Source organism: Cebidichthys violaceus, unplaced genomic scaffold, assembly GCF_023349555.1.
Source record: "Cebidichthys violaceus isolate CVI_PGR_0920_01 unplaced genomic scaffold, fCebVio1.0.p SCAF_5, whole genome shotgun sequence".
Classification (NCBI taxonomy): Eukaryota; Metazoa; Chordata; class Actinopteri; order Perciformes; family Stichaeidae; genus Cebidichthys; species Cebidichthys violaceus.
The window spans coordinates 2,844,625-2,864,648 of NW_027176705.1; the positions used below are offsets into that span (position 1 = coordinate 2,844,625).

Consider the following 20,024-nt stretch of genomic DNA (forward strand, 5'->3'; position numbering starts at 1 on the left):
CTGACAATCATAGACTTACTTTTTTGCTATGACAACGCACAAATAATTTATACTGTTAAATATGGCATACTGAGATCACATGTTTAATGATGTATTTTGGCTCTCAAGTACACCAGCGCATGAATCAAAATTAAATTCTCTGTGTTTACATTTAAATTGTTTGTTTGACTGTTCAAGTCTTTATATTACTATATACTAGTAGATATACCTTGAAGAGGATATGAATATGAATCTTTTCTCATCTTTTAAGAGTCACTTTTTAGAAAATGGCCTAACCACAATACATCAACCCACATACTCACTGCAACTGCTTGGCAAACATTGCAGAAGTATAGAGATTGTTTCTATCTAACCACAGATTCGCTGTACAAGCAACCAATGATGGGACCCACTCTGAGACTCACCACCTATTCATTTTTAATTTATTTATCTTTGGGTGTGCATGAGTGGTGGAAGCAAGCATATCCACACAAGGTGTAATGATAACCTATACATATGTAACTTCCCCACTATGCCATACAGCAGCTTGATGTGAAAGCTATTTGTGTTTGTACTGTAAATTACAACTCAAAAGGTCAATGAGGGTTAAATGTTAATTGCATACTGTGCTGCCACCTCGTCCGTCTTCCAGGCCCGAGAGTTTGGATATAAATTGCACTTTCTGCTGGCTTGGTAATTGAATCTAGATTGGCTCTTTTGTGTTAAGGGTGATATATCCTGGATATTCGCACCGTGAGGGGGTCCTGCATGGTAGACCAGCCCAGTGAGCTTTGATGATTTACCCACCTCATCATTAACTGGGCCACAAAGATCTGTTTCTATGCAAAGCCAATTTCAAGAGCAGGGCCAGGAAACAAGGAAGAAAGGATACGACATAACCTGGCACCCTGTTTCCTTCCTCATGATATTCCTTTTGTTTGTTTTTTTCTTTTCTTTGCATGCGTGTGTTTGCTTTAATGTTTTTAATGAGTTTTACAGTTCATCATTTTATTTAGGATTAGTTAGATCTAAAATTGCCTTTTCTCTTCAAAGTCCTTTGAGATATGCTTGAGATAAAGCACAACAACTCCAGGTAGTTTTACCCTTATGATGTACCTTGATATTACCATTGATGCAACTACAATCAATGTCCTTCGTTGCTATAAAAGAAACTTGACCATTTAAATGGTGCAGACTTGGTCACTGCTAATAATTTGAGATTTTGTTCTATTTTCTTTTCTGTAAGCATGACTAAACATCATTGCTGATTCATTACGGAGGTAAAACAAAAGAAATCTGTGATGTCATGAGTCATGACATGGTTGTATTTGGACACAAGAGGTCTCTTCGACTCTTAACACATAAATCTGTAGAAAAACGTAACATTACTTGTTATGACTGTAAAATACAGAAAAACTACTATGCTATGTAACAGACGTTTAAGTTGTAACGCGCTAAGGTTACAGTTTATAAGAGCATTTCACACATGCACACATAAATTTACAGCATACACAGACACATCTCAGTTTCATATCTATTGCACACACAGAAACATATACACATACGCTGAGGAAACATGGGCAATAATTGGAATACTTCAAAGTTAGCTTTAAACAACAAAAAAACAACCACCATTAGCAGACTTTCTTACACAGCGTTACATAACAAGCGTACCAATGATACATAAAGCATAAAGTCAACATTTAGTTTTGGTTTCACACAGGACAAGAACAACGGCCTTCTGGGTTAAAATCCTGTGTTTGTTTGACCCATCCACCTTGGTCCCACCCACCCTTAGTGGACTTTCTCGCTTTTTATACTTGTAATTACACCACGTAACTTTCATACCATGTAACTTTTAGTACAGTGATGGTACTACATCACTTGCTGTGCACGTTGCTGACTGTACTAAGTCGCTTGCTCTGACCGAGTGAAAAAGTGTTCACATTTAACATTTCCATGGTTTGCAGAAACTTACAATGCCAACATATTTTCCTGGTGAATGGACTGCAGCAGCACTGATTCTGAGCTTACCATGGGCCAGATAGGGTGCCGGATGGCCTTCTAATTCACAATGAAAGTGAATTGATTCAAAGCTTTTTCATGTAAATAAGGTGCCAGGGTATTGCTAATAAACAAAATAGCACAAAGTACAGTTGAAGCTGATGGCGATGTCATTCATTTTGAAAGTATTTGATGATAAACCAAAGCATGGAAGAAATGGACTTTAAACGGATGATGCAGGCAATCTGAGTTCAACAACTGGATATTGTTCAGAGCCACAAAAGAACAAGACAAGCCATAGAGGTGAAGTCTGTAAAATATATCTGGCTTCAGTTAGATGATGCTGTATGAATGAAGAAATAGAAAAATAAGTGCTGGAGGAGAGCTTCTCAACATCTTTGCAGAAAGCACAAGACAGCATTCTGACCTCTGGACGGCTCCCTGGCAGAACACTGCTACTGCTGCCACCTGTTTGAGTAAGCCTCACTTTTTATAGGATGGTGGGGATAGGAGAGATTGATAGCAGCTCTTGTATGCTCATTGTGAAAATGCATCTTTCTAAATATGAAGGGAAATGCACCACACAAAAAACAACAACAAAAAGAAAATCATGGTACCTTTTTGTATTACCATTGGATTTTAAAATAAATCAATCTACTAGTGGAAGACGTCCTATGACCATTAGGGACTTTGAGGTCACCCCTTAAACAAAATTGTAATTGATCCACAACAATGTTTTGGGATAAGGACATCGCTCAGTATGCAGAATTTCAAAGAGATGTGTTGGAATCCTTGTGGATTTGAAGTGTTTGTACATGTAGACTGTGGTTTTACATGCACTTGTGTGTGTGTGTGTGTGTGTGTGTGTGTGTGTGTGTGTGTGTGTGTGTGTGTGTGTGTGTGTGTGTGTGTGTGTGTGTGCATGCATAGAGTAAATCCTCATGATTTCTCCTTTGCACTCTTGTGGTTGCCTCCTGATGGAGGTCAGGCCTAACCCTAAACATAGAAGGGATCCATTTACTGTGTTTTATTATTCACTGGGACCCTGACATAGAAGAACATTGTTCTATAAATACAGTTGGGCGAATGCGGGATGTTAGGCGGACATTTCAAAGGCATTAAACAATCCCATATCTCTGTATGCATCCCAAATCACTGACTCACGCTGTGTGCTGGCATACCACCTGTCTTGAAATAAAATGAAAGCAAAATGCAGCGATCTAGCACTGGTGCTGTGAAGGTGATATTACGTGTTAAGAGTGAAGAAAACATCTCATTTGAACTGTTCTTATTTTATCTTATTTTATTAAAAGTCCAGTTTATGCGTATTAAAGCAGTTTCAGCAATTCAATACTTCTTTTATGTATAACAAATAATGACGAATAATAATGATAGTGAAACTGCTGATGACTTGACTTTTTCGTTTGGTTGTAAACAAGGCTTTGAAAATAAAAAAACAGATCAGATAAAAACGTGATAATAACAAGATATAATCACATTCTATTGAAAAACGCAGCCAGAGCTTGTGTGTGTTTGTATGATTATGTGACCACTGGGGAACATCAGAGCTGTCCGCAACAACAAGGAAGTAGACTAAAAATATGTTTAAACTGAAGACCAGCAAAGCAGAGAACCACTAGACACATTGGGAATAACAAGCAGAATAGCTCACATCTAACTTGTTGTGGGGCTGAGTGTTCAATGTACTGATGAACGGAGCCCTGACATTTTGCTGTCTGTGGGGATAGAGCCACAGCCCACTCTGCTCTCCGGTGGGGTGACCAGGAACATGTTGTCACCCTCAGAGTGCATCTGACTACACGATAAGCCTCTCTCAGTCTCCTCACCCTGCCAGCCAGGCTACCTGAAAGGGACTGTGAGCCACCAAAAGCACCCTGAAATGGACATACACTTACCTTTCAGGAGTAGCCTATATTTAAATTGAGGGGGCACAAGGGATACAGCAATGGGGTGTATATAGTCCTGCACATATAGGGCATATAAAGGGGGTATATGTTTGTGTTTGCGCATGCATGGGTGTGTGAACTTATATTTCCTTTGTAGAGATGTCTATCTGTTGGCTGTCATGCTGGGAGAATGATGGCAAAGCTTGCAAGCAGATCATCTGTCATGTCAGGTACAAGTGGCAGACAGCATTTAACAGTGCCTCCCTTTATTCTGCACCACACTGACTGAATGGGAACAGCAGAAGAACAGTGAGTGCTCCCAGACTGCACTTCCACAGGGGCACTAGCCAACATTGTGTGCACTGTAAATGTGATTTGGGCTGATTAAATGATATGAATGTATCTGTTTTTAAATGAGAAAGCTGTTTCCCTTTTGAATAATTAATTTGTGTGTGTGTGTCAAGTGGAAACCTCCAGCGCTGAGAAATGAAGCCAACACGAAAGTGCCAAAAACTGCAATTGTTAAAATGGCAATTTGAGGCTATAGCTCTAAAAGCAAATCAATCTCCATAGACCCCCAAAATGCCAAACTTTACAGCTGAGATAAGCATTTTTACAGCCTGGTACAAAAGAGAAAGGCATAATTGAGGGGTTGGCTGCTTTGAGTGACAGATGAGGGCCATACCAGGTCGCTAGCTGCTAGCTGTCTGCTCTGCTGAATCACCCAGAACCCCCTCAGCTCCAGCAACTCTTTGCACATTTTTGGATTAGATTAAAAATGGTCAGACATCCTGTGATTTGGTATCGAAAACTTTTGACTTTTGGAGATCTCTGCTAAAATTGCATTTTTCGGCGTTTGGATGGTGAGCAGTCTTGTTCTGGAAATTGCTCAGTAACCCCCTTATTGTTATTATACATAGGGAAATTAATCCAATATGCAGAAACTATTTTTAGAAAACAATACATTATACTACATGCAAAAAACTGCACGTTTTAAAATTGTATGGGATTGAAATATATGGGATTAAATATAAAGTGTGTATATCTGTAAAAGGGAGACTCATTCAGGCATCTTCAGGTGAGAAGTCATGGGACACTGATGAAAACGGCCATACCTGTTTTTCAAAATAAAAACTCCAAAATGTAGCCAAACTTTGGAGCTTTATTTAACCTCCTTCCCCTACAAGGTAGCATAACATTTGTACCAATGGATGATTTAGGTTGTTTAGCGTTAAAACTGAGTCTACAACCTCTTAAAGAGAGTAATGTCAGCTGGGATCTCAGGCGATCCCACGAGTCTGTGGTTTAAGGACACAGAATCTGAATCCAAATTCAACTTAAAAGATAACTGACATTTACATCATTTACCCCACTGCCATCTTTGAAGGAATAAATGAGGAGCATTGAATACAAATTAAGCATAAAAGGCTCCAGTGAGATAGAAAAAAAACCTTAATTTTACAAATAATAAAGCCTATCACAATTAACAGGAGAACAACATCTGTAACAGCAAAAAAGTGCCTGTTTATTCCCCACAAAAGAACAGCTTATTAGTTTACACAAGCCAGTTGGCACTCACATCAAGATTTAAGTGTCTAAGGAGAAACAAATTGGTTATAAAGGGTTAATCCTATTTTTGTTGTCACCTGCTCCAATGAACTGTCATAACGGTGCTGTCTTTGCCAAGCACAGCCAGCAGGCACACTGCACATTACACTGGGGCTGTGCAGTTGCAGGTGGCTATATTTAGGTGAGGCATGATGTTTTATCAAACTATGGCAGATTTCATCAGAGGAAGAGGCAAATCTCCCCAACCTCAGGCTACAAGAAAACAGACGGCTTTACTAAATACCCACAGAGGAGAGAGGTAACATCAACTGAAAGGAGTCCACCTTACCTAACACTTATAAAAGAGATTCAGAAACAAGATTACAAGTAGTTCTATTGTAGGACATGAAGGTAAAGGCACAGTGTACAGTTTTTCATTCACCTCTAAAGCTCTGTATAGGACTGTTATTCAACACAGCCAGGAGAAAGACAATGCTAAAGGCAATGTCACATCTGCTGCAGAAGAACATTTTCTAATAGATAGATGTCTGCCCCCTTAAAGATTTGACACTGACAAATGTGAAAGAAGGAGGCGCACAACCACCGAAACTTAAAACACAAGAGTGGAGAATGCGATCACTCTGAAATTTAACAGATCTTTTGAATCACAGAGTAACATTTGACAACAACTCAATCTAAGTTTTGAACTTTTACATCAGTACTTATTATAAACACAGCAGCGAAATCAGCCTGTATTGAATATGATTCTCATTTATGATCAACTGACAAACAGAATACAGGTTCTTTTGTCTTGAGGTAAAACTCTTGTTATGTTTGAAAAGCATTTTGCATGGATTTGGTCGTACTTTTTCATTTCAAACAAAACTCACCTCCCTCTATCTGTTTGTGGGTCATTTAGTGTTTGGTGCATTATATTGCTCCTACTATGATGCCACTGGATTTGGATATAAAATTATCTTAAACATAGAAAGATGTTCTTGCTGCAACTCTTCATATTTACTCACAGGGTGTATTGCATCAATGTTCTGTATTGTATCACAGCACATTGCTTTAATGACGATTCTTTGTTACTGCTTTGAAAGGAATTTGAATCATTCAGTAGCGTAATCATCACTGAATTATTTGTTTCTTTCCAGTTTTCCTTCATTCAAAATTGGAGTTGTGGGCAGCGATTCAGAGGTCTGGAACCAGGCTAACCATCTTAGGGACACCCTCTAAATGCTACAGCGTCGGTCCCAGACCCTCAAGAATATGCCCCAGATCCACTTATTGAAATAAGTCCAGCCTAAATTTGCACTGATGTTTGAATAGCTCACAAGTGTGCACTTAAGAGCTCTGACTAAATCATGAAATCACCAAAGCCACTTCACAAACTCACCAGATGTAATCAGAAAGCCAACACAGCTTCCCAGAGTGCAACCTGCTACCTATCTACTCGGAGGAAAGAATAGTGTACACAGGTAGTTAGCTGTCAGCAAACAAATATGCCCCCTGTGTGGAAAATAATAGTAGAGAGACAGTGAGTGGCAGAGCTGTATTGGAGAAGACACCGAGAGGACACAAAGCTCTCCAGCCGATTCCGTGAGCATGCACTTATCCTACTAGCATGTGCCAGTATCTGTGCTCCAGCTTTGTTGACTGTCATCCCGCCACTAATTGCATCTGTTTTATCATGATGCCTTGTTATCTCCCACAAGGTCCTTAGGGTCATGTTAAAGGGGTCCCCTGTCAGCCAACCTCAGAGTGTGGCAGAGGAAAGACTGGCCAGTGCCTCCCAACTGAACACAAAGACCCCTCCCCCACCAGTCCGCTGCTCTGCTGGACAGGAGAGAGCCGGAGAGAGATGCAGCAACGGGATTTCTCATAAGATAGATGAAGTGCTAAGATAATGTAATGTCTAAAATAACAGGCGCTGGTCACACTGTACACCATCACCTTATGCCCTTGCTCTGGGCTGCACCAGTACTGGGCCATTATCTTCACCACTTCAGGTGCTGCAATCAGCAAATGTAGCAGCCACAATGAAAGCCTTTTCTATCCATCTCCAAAACGGTGATCTGAGGTCAAAGGGTGACAAGGAGAGAAGAGATACGAAAAGAAGGAAAAAAGGGAAGGAAAATCTGACTCTGTAGAACATATTAGGACAAAAGGACAGGGACAGCCAAGTGAGGAAGAGTATGAGACAGATCCATATCAGTCCGATCTTCTGGAAATAGGAGTCGTGACTTTTCTTTCCACACTGTTGTTTTGAGCAACATTACACAAAGGTAGAGGTGAATAAAACCAAAATTAATAGAGCTTAAAAGCTGATGGAAAAGCCTCACTAAGAAGACACTCGGAGCATGAAATCAAATCAAATCGGAGAGGAGATGCTGTTTAGCTGATTTCTGCTGGTCTGCGTGAGTAAGCAAAAGCGAAGGCTTATCTGACTGTTAAACCAAACAGGGCAGGATTTATCATGTTTATTTGTTAGCTCTATAATTTCTCGATTGTACATGCTAAACAGGGTCAGGGTTGGATTTACACACACCAGCTTTGCTGCTGCCCCCTATTCAATCAAACACTGGGGAACTGGGTAAAACCTTGGAGTTTAAAAAAAAACTCAACCCTCCCAGTGTAGCCCATCTGAGGCAGACATCCCATCCAAGAAAAGGACAACCTCACAAGACAGAATGCCATTGCAAACTGGGAAAGGGAAGCTGGGGCTAGATGACCAAGGACATATGTCTCCTAATCTAGACTGTCCTTCAGACGAGGGCTTGCACAACCTGAAGAAAGATGGGCCCGTGGATCAGTTCCTCTCAGTGCTCTCTCACTTCTCATGGAATAAATCCAAACCTGGTCATACATCTATATTCAGGTAACTTTGCTGATAATAAGCAGAACACAGTGGAAGATTTCACTAATAATCAACTTTTCTAGATCCAGCTTCATCTTACAGATTCAGTCACCTAATCTAGTTGAAACAAAATATTCATGCAGATGTAGAGGACTCAATGGAGAGGAAGTGACTGGAAAACTGAAAAGTTTTTATCCGTTCAAATGTCAGCAAGGACTTTCTCAACTGGTTGAAATAACTTTCTCTTGCAATTCTTTTCTTTTTTCTGTTTGTATCTGAGAAAGACTTGGCGGCAGTAGTGACAGCAGTAGTAGTGTGGAATAGATTCTTGATGGATTTCATCCTTAACTTGAAAGCATTTTTAACTTATAGTCAAAAACAGAAGGTGGTGTGGCGATAACTGCCTCTGTATCTGTATTTTTGTGAAATATTAATGCAAGCACTACTTGGCAAGACATCAGTTGTCATCTATCTTAAAAGCAATTACTAATGCAAGGCTAAACAATAGACCTTAGTGGCAAATGTTTTTATAGAGTGTTGTGAGGTGTCATAAAGATTGGAAACCCTTTTTGATGTGGGAGAGAAGTGAAAACATTGCAGGGCAGTAAAGGAGTATCAAATAGCACAAAATATTAATAAAAGGCCTGCTGATATAGAACGCTACTGTAGGCAAACTTTAAATCTAGCAGTATAAATCTAATTTAGTAACATTGTCGAGTAATACAAGTTTATTAGTGTTTGGAGGGGAACACAGGCACAATCTCCACATTAAAGAGTTATGGATGCTATCAGAAACTCATATTGGAGTTTTTTAGGAGAGCAGTCTGCTGCCCGTTCTCCAATGTTTGCACCGGGAACTGGTCTGGGAAAAAAAAGAGGACATGCTATCGACTATGAACATAGCAGCCCACCCCCACCCCGTCCCTATAGCAGAGGAGAGGGAACAATCTGTCTTTCACCACTGCATGTCCCATAATCCAGCCATTTGTCGGAGTCTTCTAGACACCCAGCATGTGGCAGGGCCAGGCCAAACACATTGATCCAGGGAAGCATTTCTTGTGAATCACGCCAGCCACATGCAGAGTTCTTTATTCAGCGCACTGGACTCTGGTCCTGTCTGAGTGGAAACCCCACTGTTTCCAAAGTGCTTTAGCCTTCTATACATTCTTACAGAGTACACCTGGAGAGGTCATCTAAGGAAATGCTCGTCCTCCTGCCATGTCTGTTCTGCACAGATGGCTGGAGAGTTTTATCTTATCAATGGAATGACTAACGGTAAGCTAAGCAAAAAACAGAGGGATAATTGAGACGTAGAAGAATGAAACGTCATGACACAGTCTTGTCACAATGATATCTCTGGTGGTATCTCATGTTCGCCCACCTGAGTCACCTGCACATGGAACTGATTATTGTTTCTGGCACATTCTGCTAATTGGCTCTGAAATGACTAGAACTTGTCTGTGAAGCTGGCTTGGTAATGGGGAATGTCTTACATGAAAATTAAAGTGACTTTTAATAGGATATTTCTCATATTGTGTCCACCCCCTGGAGCAGCATATCTGGGCCAGTTTGACATCTTGGCCATTTCCTATCTAGGCTGATAGGGGGGAAAAGCAATCCAATTTCAGAGAGACAGAGGGTGTGAGAATCCACCTGGGACACAAGCAGGGCTGAAAAGGTCAACCTGTACTAGATCAGAATCTGTGTGAGGGGGAATGAACAGGCTGGGGCTGCAGAGGTCAACGCAAGGAAAGTTGAGATTTGGTAACTGTATGCATAAAAACATAGGGTATCATTTTTGAAAAATAAACACCGAGCAGCCTCTCAGCATACCATTTTTCACTAGCTGATGGGTGAATCTAGGTCAAAATATAGTTGGCAATTAACACTTGAGTTAATTCTAACCTGCATGTGGTGCAAAAAGATGGGCTCAGGTCAAAAACAGTGGGGTACTGAGATCCCTTATAATATAAGTGTATTTGGACCGTTGTTGCATTGTAAAAATTAGCAAACCTCAACCATCTGGCTCCTAAATAGGCATGAAGATAAACCTAGAAAAGTTGTTGTAAAAAGGATTCCACCCATGATTGTGTGTGAACGGCCTGCCTAGACGTAAATGTAAGACCTCAGAGAAAATCAATCGCATACAGGAGGTATTTTAACCCAAGCTATCTTAATTATTCATTCCAACCATGGTGACAATTCCCATAAAATACAGCGTGCTGTGCTTTCTTAATTGCTGGAAACCAAGTGATTTTTTTCTTCTCAAAGTTATATATTATAATTATAATATTATATGTGTAGTGAATTCTTCAGTCATTACCAGAGATAATACTATTTATTCTGGTTATCAATTAGATAATGATGCAGAGGTCTGAATCACTGCAGCACACGTAATCAAAGAATGCCCTCTTGGGTATCATTGGAAGATTACACCTATATGTAATCTGTGTTGATGTGTATTGCTTTTAGAGCAGAGCAGATTACATGTCATACTGGAATTAAAAATAAAGATGTATAATGACATTTATAACTAGACCCACGATTTGGATGGAAAATAATTGTTACTGTGCCACAGGCCAAACAAAGAAGCATAAGGTAAAGCATCACTGGCAAATTCAATGTTTATCTCCACAGAGTAAAAATCAGTTGCAGCCCCTTTTGCACAATGAATGTGTTCAGTGTCAGAATGCTCACAAATTCTGCTGTAACCACATGGACAGGGAAGGTCAATAAGGATCAAGTGTCAGTCCATTGCATGGAGAAAGTGGGCACTCTTAGTATAGATATTGTAACTTGTCTCTTTTCCAAACCAGGAAGTGGTGCTAAAATGACGCCATAGCACCAGAAGCAGAATGTATGAACAGAAATACAGAAATGTCAACATTAGTTAACACACAAGGCACTTCAAATTTGACTATATGGTGACAATTTGTTACAAAATAAATAAATACACATTTTCACCACTAACCACCCTGAAATGTTGAGATGAGTGACACTGACATATTTACCTCTGGTCAGTGGGAAAATAATCACATCTCTCCAGTGGAAAGAGAAATAAATTTGACACTGAAATGTGTGAAGAGGTAAAACTCTGGGCTGACTAGTGTTGTGTATCCACCTAGAGAGATTATAAATTGATGTTGCAGTGCAGAGGATGGTGGTGCAGGAAGGACACACCACATTACATTTGTCAGGTGACCAAAATACATCAAGCATACCAGCTGGGTGACGGCACTTAACAGAAAAGGCTTCCAGCAGGCTTTCCCATTTTCAAAATGTATATGATGTCCAATCAATCAATATAATCTCACCTCGAGATTACCATCACTTTGCCAAGGTTAAACTCAGCTCTCTGCCTAATACCTAAAGCTGAATTTAATGACAGGAGGGGGGGGGGGGGGGGGTAACACTGACATGCGAAAAAAAAACAGTGGGAAAGAAAGGCCTTTCTCTTAAAGTTGTGATCTTGTGTCCTGATTTCACACTCCCACACAAGTGTGCCTGGTGAGGTCACGCGGTACCGTTCAATCATTCTGCCACTATGACAGGCGACATTCCACCCACCGGCCACGCACATCATCCCTGGGCTCCCTCCATTAAATAAATTGTGCTGTAATAATCTCTTGGCTCCTAATATTCGTGGATGAGCACTGCAGCCTATTTTGATTACCCCACTTTCAGGCCCAGCCAGAACCATCTGTAATCCCCATGTTTTACCCTCACTAAATTAAAGAAGGAATTATTTAATGGAGACTGAAAGGAATAGAGTGTCATTCATCCTATGTACTGTCAAAATGTTTTTTTTTTTCTCTTCCCATGCATAGTAGCACTACAGTAGCCGTGGTCCGTGAGGGCACACGCTATGATTCTACAGTCTGGACTCAATTCATACATCTTTACAAAACGTTTTCATCCGATATTGCTTTTCCAATCATCATCATTAAAAGTTGCAGCATTAAAAAAAACCTGTCAAAAACTATTTAAATGGGGCTCTGAATGTCCAGGCTTCACGTTCCTCTACTGCATCCCTAGCACCTTACCTGGACCTTTGTGTAACTCTCACCCAGCCTATGACTCCTGCCACCGCCACATGAAGGGGAATCACCCGTGCTGCAGCCGTGTATGTTTCTCCATCTCATTTTTCAATAAATCCACTGGCGGCAAGCTAGAGGCCCCACGAGACCCAAACAAATCAATAGCAAAACATACTCTCAAATGAACCGTATTCGACTTGACTGAAATTGAGAATGATGTTATTAAATCTGATCCCATATGCTCACAAACGTAATACACACAGACACACGGATGCACATGCGCACACTCCAGTACAGCCTGTAGCTGTTGGTAGCTGCTAATGCTTGATAAGGACTACAAAGCTAAGGTGCACAATTTGTGCAGTATCTCAAATTTATCAAGGAAATAATAACCATGGGATTTATATCCCACCCCCCCTACCCCGATTCATCACAAAATGAAAAGTCTGTCGCAAAAGTCAACACCACTATGCTATTGTGTGAAGCTGTCCGAAAAATATTTTTTCGATCTGGGCTAATGGTGGACACAAAAACAGCTATGACTCATTGTAGCAAGAGAATGAAACATTAACTCAGAAACTGGTTAAATTATTTGGCAACATAAATGCTTTCAGGAACACAGTGCACATTTTCATTTGTCAACACTTTGACTAAATGTTACTTTCCTTTAACTATATCACAGCCTTAATGTGCACATCGGTGACTACATCTGCTCTACTTTTCTTTAATGTATTCTCTGCAACAAAAAAAATAACAGAAGTTGTAAGATGTCTTTTCAGAGGATTTATTTTTGCAACTGTCTAGGTAAGTGTCTTCTGGGAAACAGAACTGGATGTGTGGGAGGAATAAAATGCTGTTGAAAAAGTGGACTTTACAGAGGGGATGGAAGGATTCGCCTGACTGTTGCAAAGGGATTTAACTGATTGACAGAAACTGCAGGACAGCCGACCCCGCTCTCTGATAGGGTTGGCAACGCGGTTCTAAAGGAAAAATAGGGGATTAATAGAGCCTTCAGTGCAAAAAAAAAGTTATAATGTGCGACACCTTCTTTTCTATCTCCCCAGGGAAATGTGAAAGACTTTCCAACAGATGTGTCCTCCGGGTTCTGAATCACAAGATAATTAAAAGGCACTTGATGATCAGAGGGATGCATTCTAATATTGCGCCGCATCACTCGTCTAGAACTCTGCACAATGCTGCTGCATTGATAGAATCCACTCAAAGGGCTCTATACAACAGGTAGGAAAAAATCCCCTGGTTTTCATCATGCAGATAGAGGATCCATTGTGTGAGAAGAGTATCAATTTGTCAATCAAGCACTGAAATATTCTTCAAAAGGGACAATAAACGCTGTATGACTTTTATCAATCTCTATTTACGACCACGGACATGCAGCTTCGATATAGGTCTCAACACAGTTTATGGTACAGCAGCTTTTAAAGTCACATTTTTATGACAGTGACAAGAAAGCATCCAGTGAGGAGCAAGGCAGAGGCGGCAGTAATCCCAACACCAATCAATCATATGTATTGTTCAAGTCCTTTCAAACCCCCACAGATATGTCATGGTCAGCATGTGCTTAAGGACAGTAATAATCGTCCTTATTTAAAAGACTCCAACTGAATCAGTCATTTTAAAGGAAGGCTTGTGTCCTTTTTTTCCCAGTTGAAGTTGTCACTGTGGTTAACTGACCACATCTGCTTACTGGATGCTTGTTCATAATCGAACAAGGCTGTTCAGCTTTGGATCTGGAAATGAGGCTGTAGATTGGATTATGATGCCATTTTTAATCCGTCTTTTTCCCTTGCAAGATATTGCTCCTCCCTTGCTTCTTAGCGTTATACAATACTTGACAAGAGCAGATTTTGCTGAATTTCGGAGAGCAGTGATGACTAGTGATTCCTTGTGACACTCTAATTTGAGTTTATAGTGCCAAAGCTTTGATGCAGACATGGGAATAAAACTTTTCGTCTCAGAGACCCTTCTCTTCTCTGGGCCCATTAAAAGGTCCCTCTCATCTCCTTGTGCACTTTAATTACAGCCATCTTGTCCTGTCTCTGATCCTGATTTTGGAGAAAGTAGGCGTCCAAATAGCACGTTTCTCCTTCAGTTCATTAAAAATAAAATACTAGCTGTAACTCATCTCACCACGCCGTGTTAACTTGACATGATGCACTATTTTTCCCCTATCTCTCATGGAGATTGGTTTTAAATATTATTTGACACATTTTCATGCTGATAAAAAGGTATCATGCTGACTTATTTTGGTAATTAACCATTATACTTGAATATTTGACAATTAAGGAGTTTATTTATGTTTTATCTTTTTCATGTTGGTCACACACACAAAAAATGTACAAGAATCCTTTCCCATAGTTAGCCTAAGCCCAGCCTCAATACTTTTACTCTCCTGATTGAGTGCCACGTCTGTGGTTGTAATTGTAGAGCTGGGTGATTATGATAGAGTTGAGTGACTAAACCACAAGCAAACTGCTCTCAAATCGGCAAAATGTTTAATTATGGTAATATACAGTATCTGCCCTCAGACCCCGAACAAGTGGTTGGCTAACCTAATGTTTTAGAGCATTCCCCTCTCAGTGCATTTTCATTATTTTGATAGATCTCAATGAGAGTCACATATCCATCTAGTCCACTAAGTGCAGCATGGAGCCCCGTTCCAGCATCTTGCTCAAAGACACTTCAAAACTGATGACTGGTGCCAAATATCTGACCTTTCAGTATCAGGACAGTCTCCCCAAGCCCCAAATCACCCTTCCTCGTGACATTTAACACAGTGAGTAAGAGAGCAGAGGGGGTCAGACGAAACACAACCAGCTGGAAGGAGCATAACAAAAATGGCAAACTGTCTAATACATGTCTCACTTCCTGATGATGACCTGTCTAAACTGTGGGTTTGGAAAAAGGAAACGCTAATCAGTGTAGTGTTTTAGTATACATATATCTACAAATAGTTCCCAGACAATATTATGCCCTTGTTTACAGATTTTGCCTGAGTAGAAATTGGACAAATATTATTTGGAGAGGGACAGATTTCTTAATAAAAAATAAAGCAATCACAGACTGGAACCACTAAACAACACAGTTGATCACATGGGTCGGGTTATACCTGAATCAGGGATACGATTTTTCCGAAATCTGGTGTTACAAAAAAGGAACAAAAAAAGAATGCACAAAAAAAACCATCTATATTTGGTGTTTGTATATATATACATATATATATATACATATATATATATATATATATATATGTATATATATATATATATATATATATATATGTATATATATATATATATATATATATATATATGTATATATATATATATATATATATATATATATATATATATATATATATATCTACACCACAGTGTATTTGATTTGTTCCTTAAATAGAAAACAGGCACACTTGCCTGTTGCAAGTGTGCCTGTTTTCTATTTTAGGAAGAGTCCAAGCCTTTTCCACTGACACCTCAGGCCTATAAGCAACTCGCACTTCAACTCACATGTCTCTCAAAGTAGACATCTTGTTCTTGAGGTAGAAAAACACACTTTTGTGGTAAGTGATTTTCTATATCACATGCCATTAAACCATCATAGCCAATCAAACACCAGACAGGCTGGACAACATTCAATGACACAGCCAAGGAAAAATACAGTACGTGTAACAGTGACAATCTTGCTCCATACAATTGTACAACAACACAGAAGTCTCTACATGATTTAAATGATTGGTGCATATGTGAACTACATGTAAATGCCAAGGCGGACAAAGCTTGTAATGAAACCATTTACCTGAATTATTAAATCAGAGTAAAATGCGTTCAATTAAAAAAAAGTTAAGCTTCATTACCTACTTACAATACAGGCTATAAGGTAGTCAAAATAGATGTATTTTCCCCGAATAATTATATTCAATTAGATAGGTTGAAGGAAGCAAATTATATGAGCACTCTCCAATCAAAACCATATTATATAAGGCATCTAATAATATCAATATCATAACACACAATGTATGTGTATAGTGTGTACAGTACGTAGTCCAAGCCACAGCACTGTTCTGGCAATAAGTAAGTTTGTACAAACAGCACAGCTGGGACTTCATTGTCATCAGAGATGCAAAAAAAAGTCCATATGCACATGCACTTGAATGAAAAGCATTGTATGACAACCATTCTAAATTCCTAAAAGCAAGGATGAAGGACCTTAAATCTATCTTCCAGCTAAGAGCCTCCATGTGGCTGTGAATCAGATGTATATGGCCAATAACAAACTCAAGGGCACTGACAAAAGAGCAAATCTGTAGGCCAACAAAAGAGTGCATGGACTCTCTCTCTCTATTCAGTTTTGCACCTGCAGTTTGTCACTTTATTAAATGCGGACATAAAATGCATCGATCATTTCAAAATTGCTCTAGAACTTTAACTATTAATCCAAATACAATTACTTAACCCTGGTATTTTTTGAAAGACCATTTATATAAAAGAAGAAAAAGAAAATCAATAAGTAAGCCTGTAAAGACCATGTGAAGTGAAGGCCTCATTACTAACCCTAATCAAACTCCCCTTAGCACAAGTTTTCTCAAATAAAGAAGAAACCAGTAAAAGGCTTCATTTACGCATCCATTTGGATAATATTTGACCAAGATAGAATTGTTCTAATTAGCAACGGTTGTGTTATCTGTGTGTTGTTCCATAGCACAACACAGTACAGGCCTCTAGAGTAATATGTCCGTATCTTGAAACAAAATTTTTTAATTAATATACTGTGTTATGGCAATTTAAAAAATGTATCATTTGACTAATTAGTAACCCGTGAGTGTTTTCATAAAGCAGTAAAGTCAATTGATTACTTTGTCATCTTTTAAAGTGAATGAGTAGAATGAAGGTACCATGAAGCTGAATAAAACAAGGAATGGGCTGCTCTTAAGCTGATGAATATCATTATAAAATGCTAACACACTGAGTAAAACATCTGTACCTGTGAAAGGCAGCGACGTTCACGTGATGCTTAATTCTAAAACCTTTTGTTGTTCGGAGAGCATGAGCCATAAGGTGTTCATTTACCTGAAATCACTGTACGGGTGAATTATCCAAAATCCGGCGGATTTAACCCGCTCTTGTTCCCGTTCAACCGCCTTCTCACTTCCAAACATCCTCAGGGAGAACTTGTTGACCCCTGGTTGAAGCATTGCTCCAAGCTGTCTGTGTATGAACCCAGCTTGATATAATCTCTCGTCGTCCGGCAGAATTTGATCGATGCCATCCAACTTTATAAACCCTGGCTGCTGGTCTGTGGAGTCTTTTAGGGTACCCCCGCCACCGCTGGCCCCTTGCGCGCCTTGATCCGGCGGCCCATCACCGATGGCTCCGGGGGGGCTCTCTTCGCTCGGGGTGACATCCCCCTCGGTGATGAGGCGCCTCTCCTCCGCCGAGTCAGAGTCGTGCACATGGCGACTTGTGATGGACGAGAGGCTGCCTCGAAATCTCCGACAATCTCCGTTTGAGCTGGTCTTCATCGGTCTCCCTATGTCCGTCTCCATGATCACAGACTCCCCACTTTTGGTCTCCCCGATGCCTTTGCAGCTTCCCCCAGAGGTCGGCGACGGTAGAGGCTTCATCCTAAGACTCTTCCTCCGGGTGTCCTTGTCTGCGTCTTCTCCTTCGCCCATTATAGATGCTTTCTGTCCAATGTGCTGTGGCAAACTGTAGAGCCTTTTACGCATGGAGGAGTGTAACCTGTCCATTATGACATTGAGACTTAGTGGGGAAATTAAATAAATCCAGATTGTTAGGCTGTATAGTAACGATTATTGCCACCAGCTCCGCGCTCCCTATCTGTTTGTGAGAGCGATCAGTCTGGAGCTAATCTGAATCCCTGAAAGCCTGCTACACATGACATGGACCGCCGTAGCTCTACTGAAACAGATGAAAGATACTCTTTCACATAGTTAGACTACCTGACAGTTTGCATATGTCCTCACGCACAGCCTGGGCGGTCCGCTTGACCACTGCGTCCCCGATGTACATCTTTGTGCCGTTCCGACATTGTGCGCAAAAGTGGAAAAAACTGCTTGAAAGTCACCTTAGCGTGACATGTGAGGGACGTGCCGACGGACGGTGATACGGAGACGAGGGAAAGGTCATGCACGACGAAGGATGCTCTTTTCACCAGATGTCTTGCCAGCTGCCATCAAAACAACGCGACACAATCACGCAAAATACAGTAGAGCATTCCAGGGACCGCTGACATCACTGATCCATAGTCATGGTGCGTTTTGGCGAATTGTGAATATTCATGATGCTGATCTATTGGGTTGCCATAGGAGCGCGTACTGCAAATAAGCTCAGCCCACCTTGTTTAAAGGGGAATGCTCTTCCCATTCTTAAAACGCTGTCCTGTTCTCTTAAGTTATGTCTACAGGTATAGGCAATGCAAACCGATTGTTCAGCCCTGCTGTGGGCTTCACAAAAAAAACAAATCGCCATATTATCAGTCTGATCTGCTGCATAATTTGCGCACACAAATATAGTGGAAGCTGGAAAAGACTTGGCAAAAGGTGATTTATCAAATAGACCTGTGACTGACCTCTCAAATGTCAATACATGTAAATAAGTGGGCTACTGAATACAAAATATGTATACATAATTTGATTTTATGTGTCCAATTAGTATTTATAATTCACAACATATCGATCTTGCATATCTTGCCACAACACGGTTAAAAAGAAAGAAATAATTCATAATTTTGTAATAAATACATTTAAAATATTTCCTTCCCATCTAGGCTTATTACAAACAAAAATCAATAAATAGCATTTTAAATAGAATAATGCAATTTCACATATAACCTATGAGTTAGTTATGATTTGTAATGGCCATTAACATCCCCAATATTTCCCCCCAAATAATTAAACATTTAGCACATGTATATGAAAAAGGAGACACCTTCATTGTCAGTGACAGATAGCATGGGTTTATGTCATTCATTCACAATACCCTCAGTAGCCCCCCCCCCCAATTCCAAAAAGTTAATGAATTGCATCATAGTCACAACTACATTGCTCCCAGTGAGAGTCCTCAGGTGTTTGATTTCAGTTAATACACTCTAAGCAGCCCCTTTCCAGAGTTATATTAATGAAACCACTTCTTGGCTATAGGTGCAATTTCAAGGAAATAGAGTAGTAAACAAATAACTACAGTAGAGTAGAAAAACAAAACAAAAGTTAGCACATTTCATTTATTCAGTTTGTTGTGAACTTCTTTCAGCGCCATCATTCCTTTTCTTACATTCTTCAGTCTAATGTCTTACCTGTGCTGTGCCTCTCTCGTTAGTCAAGTTAGCATCCCGACCTCGAAGAATAAAAGAGGGAGGGGAGATCAAAATGGATGTTGGCTGGTAAATTGCCATGTCTAGCTCAATGCAAACTGCATAGAGCTAGACATGGCAGACGAATAGAGCTTGACCAACAAATCAGTCAGGCCAATACATCTGCTGATTATAGCGTATCGCAGGTGCAGTATATAACAAAGCAATAATATTAAAAAGATAAGAAATAGATATACAGTATGTTGGATGGTAAGTAACAAGATAATGCAAGACTGAAATGCAAACTATAGCTTGCATTTCAGTCTTGCATTATCTCAAGATAAATTACCTCAGACCTAT

At 40.0% G+C, this 20,024-nt stretch overlaps 1 protein-coding gene across 1 annotated transcript in view; it reads right to left on the bottom strand.

Annotated features, from left to right (window-relative positions):
• LOC137887546 (potassium/sodium hyperpolarization-activated cyclic nucleotide-gated channel 2-like) overlaps nucleotides 1-18,102 on the bottom strand; it is a 61,915-nt gene extending 43,813 nt beyond the window's left edge. Inside the window, exon 1 of the mRNA XM_068730627.1 lies at nucleotides 17,423-18,102. Coding sequence (XP_068586728.1) covers nucleotides 17,423-18,102 — 680 coding nt within the window. The remainder of the gene's footprint in view (nucleotides 1-17,422) is intronic.
• Nucleotides 18,103-20,024: the final 1,922 nt, after the last annotated feature.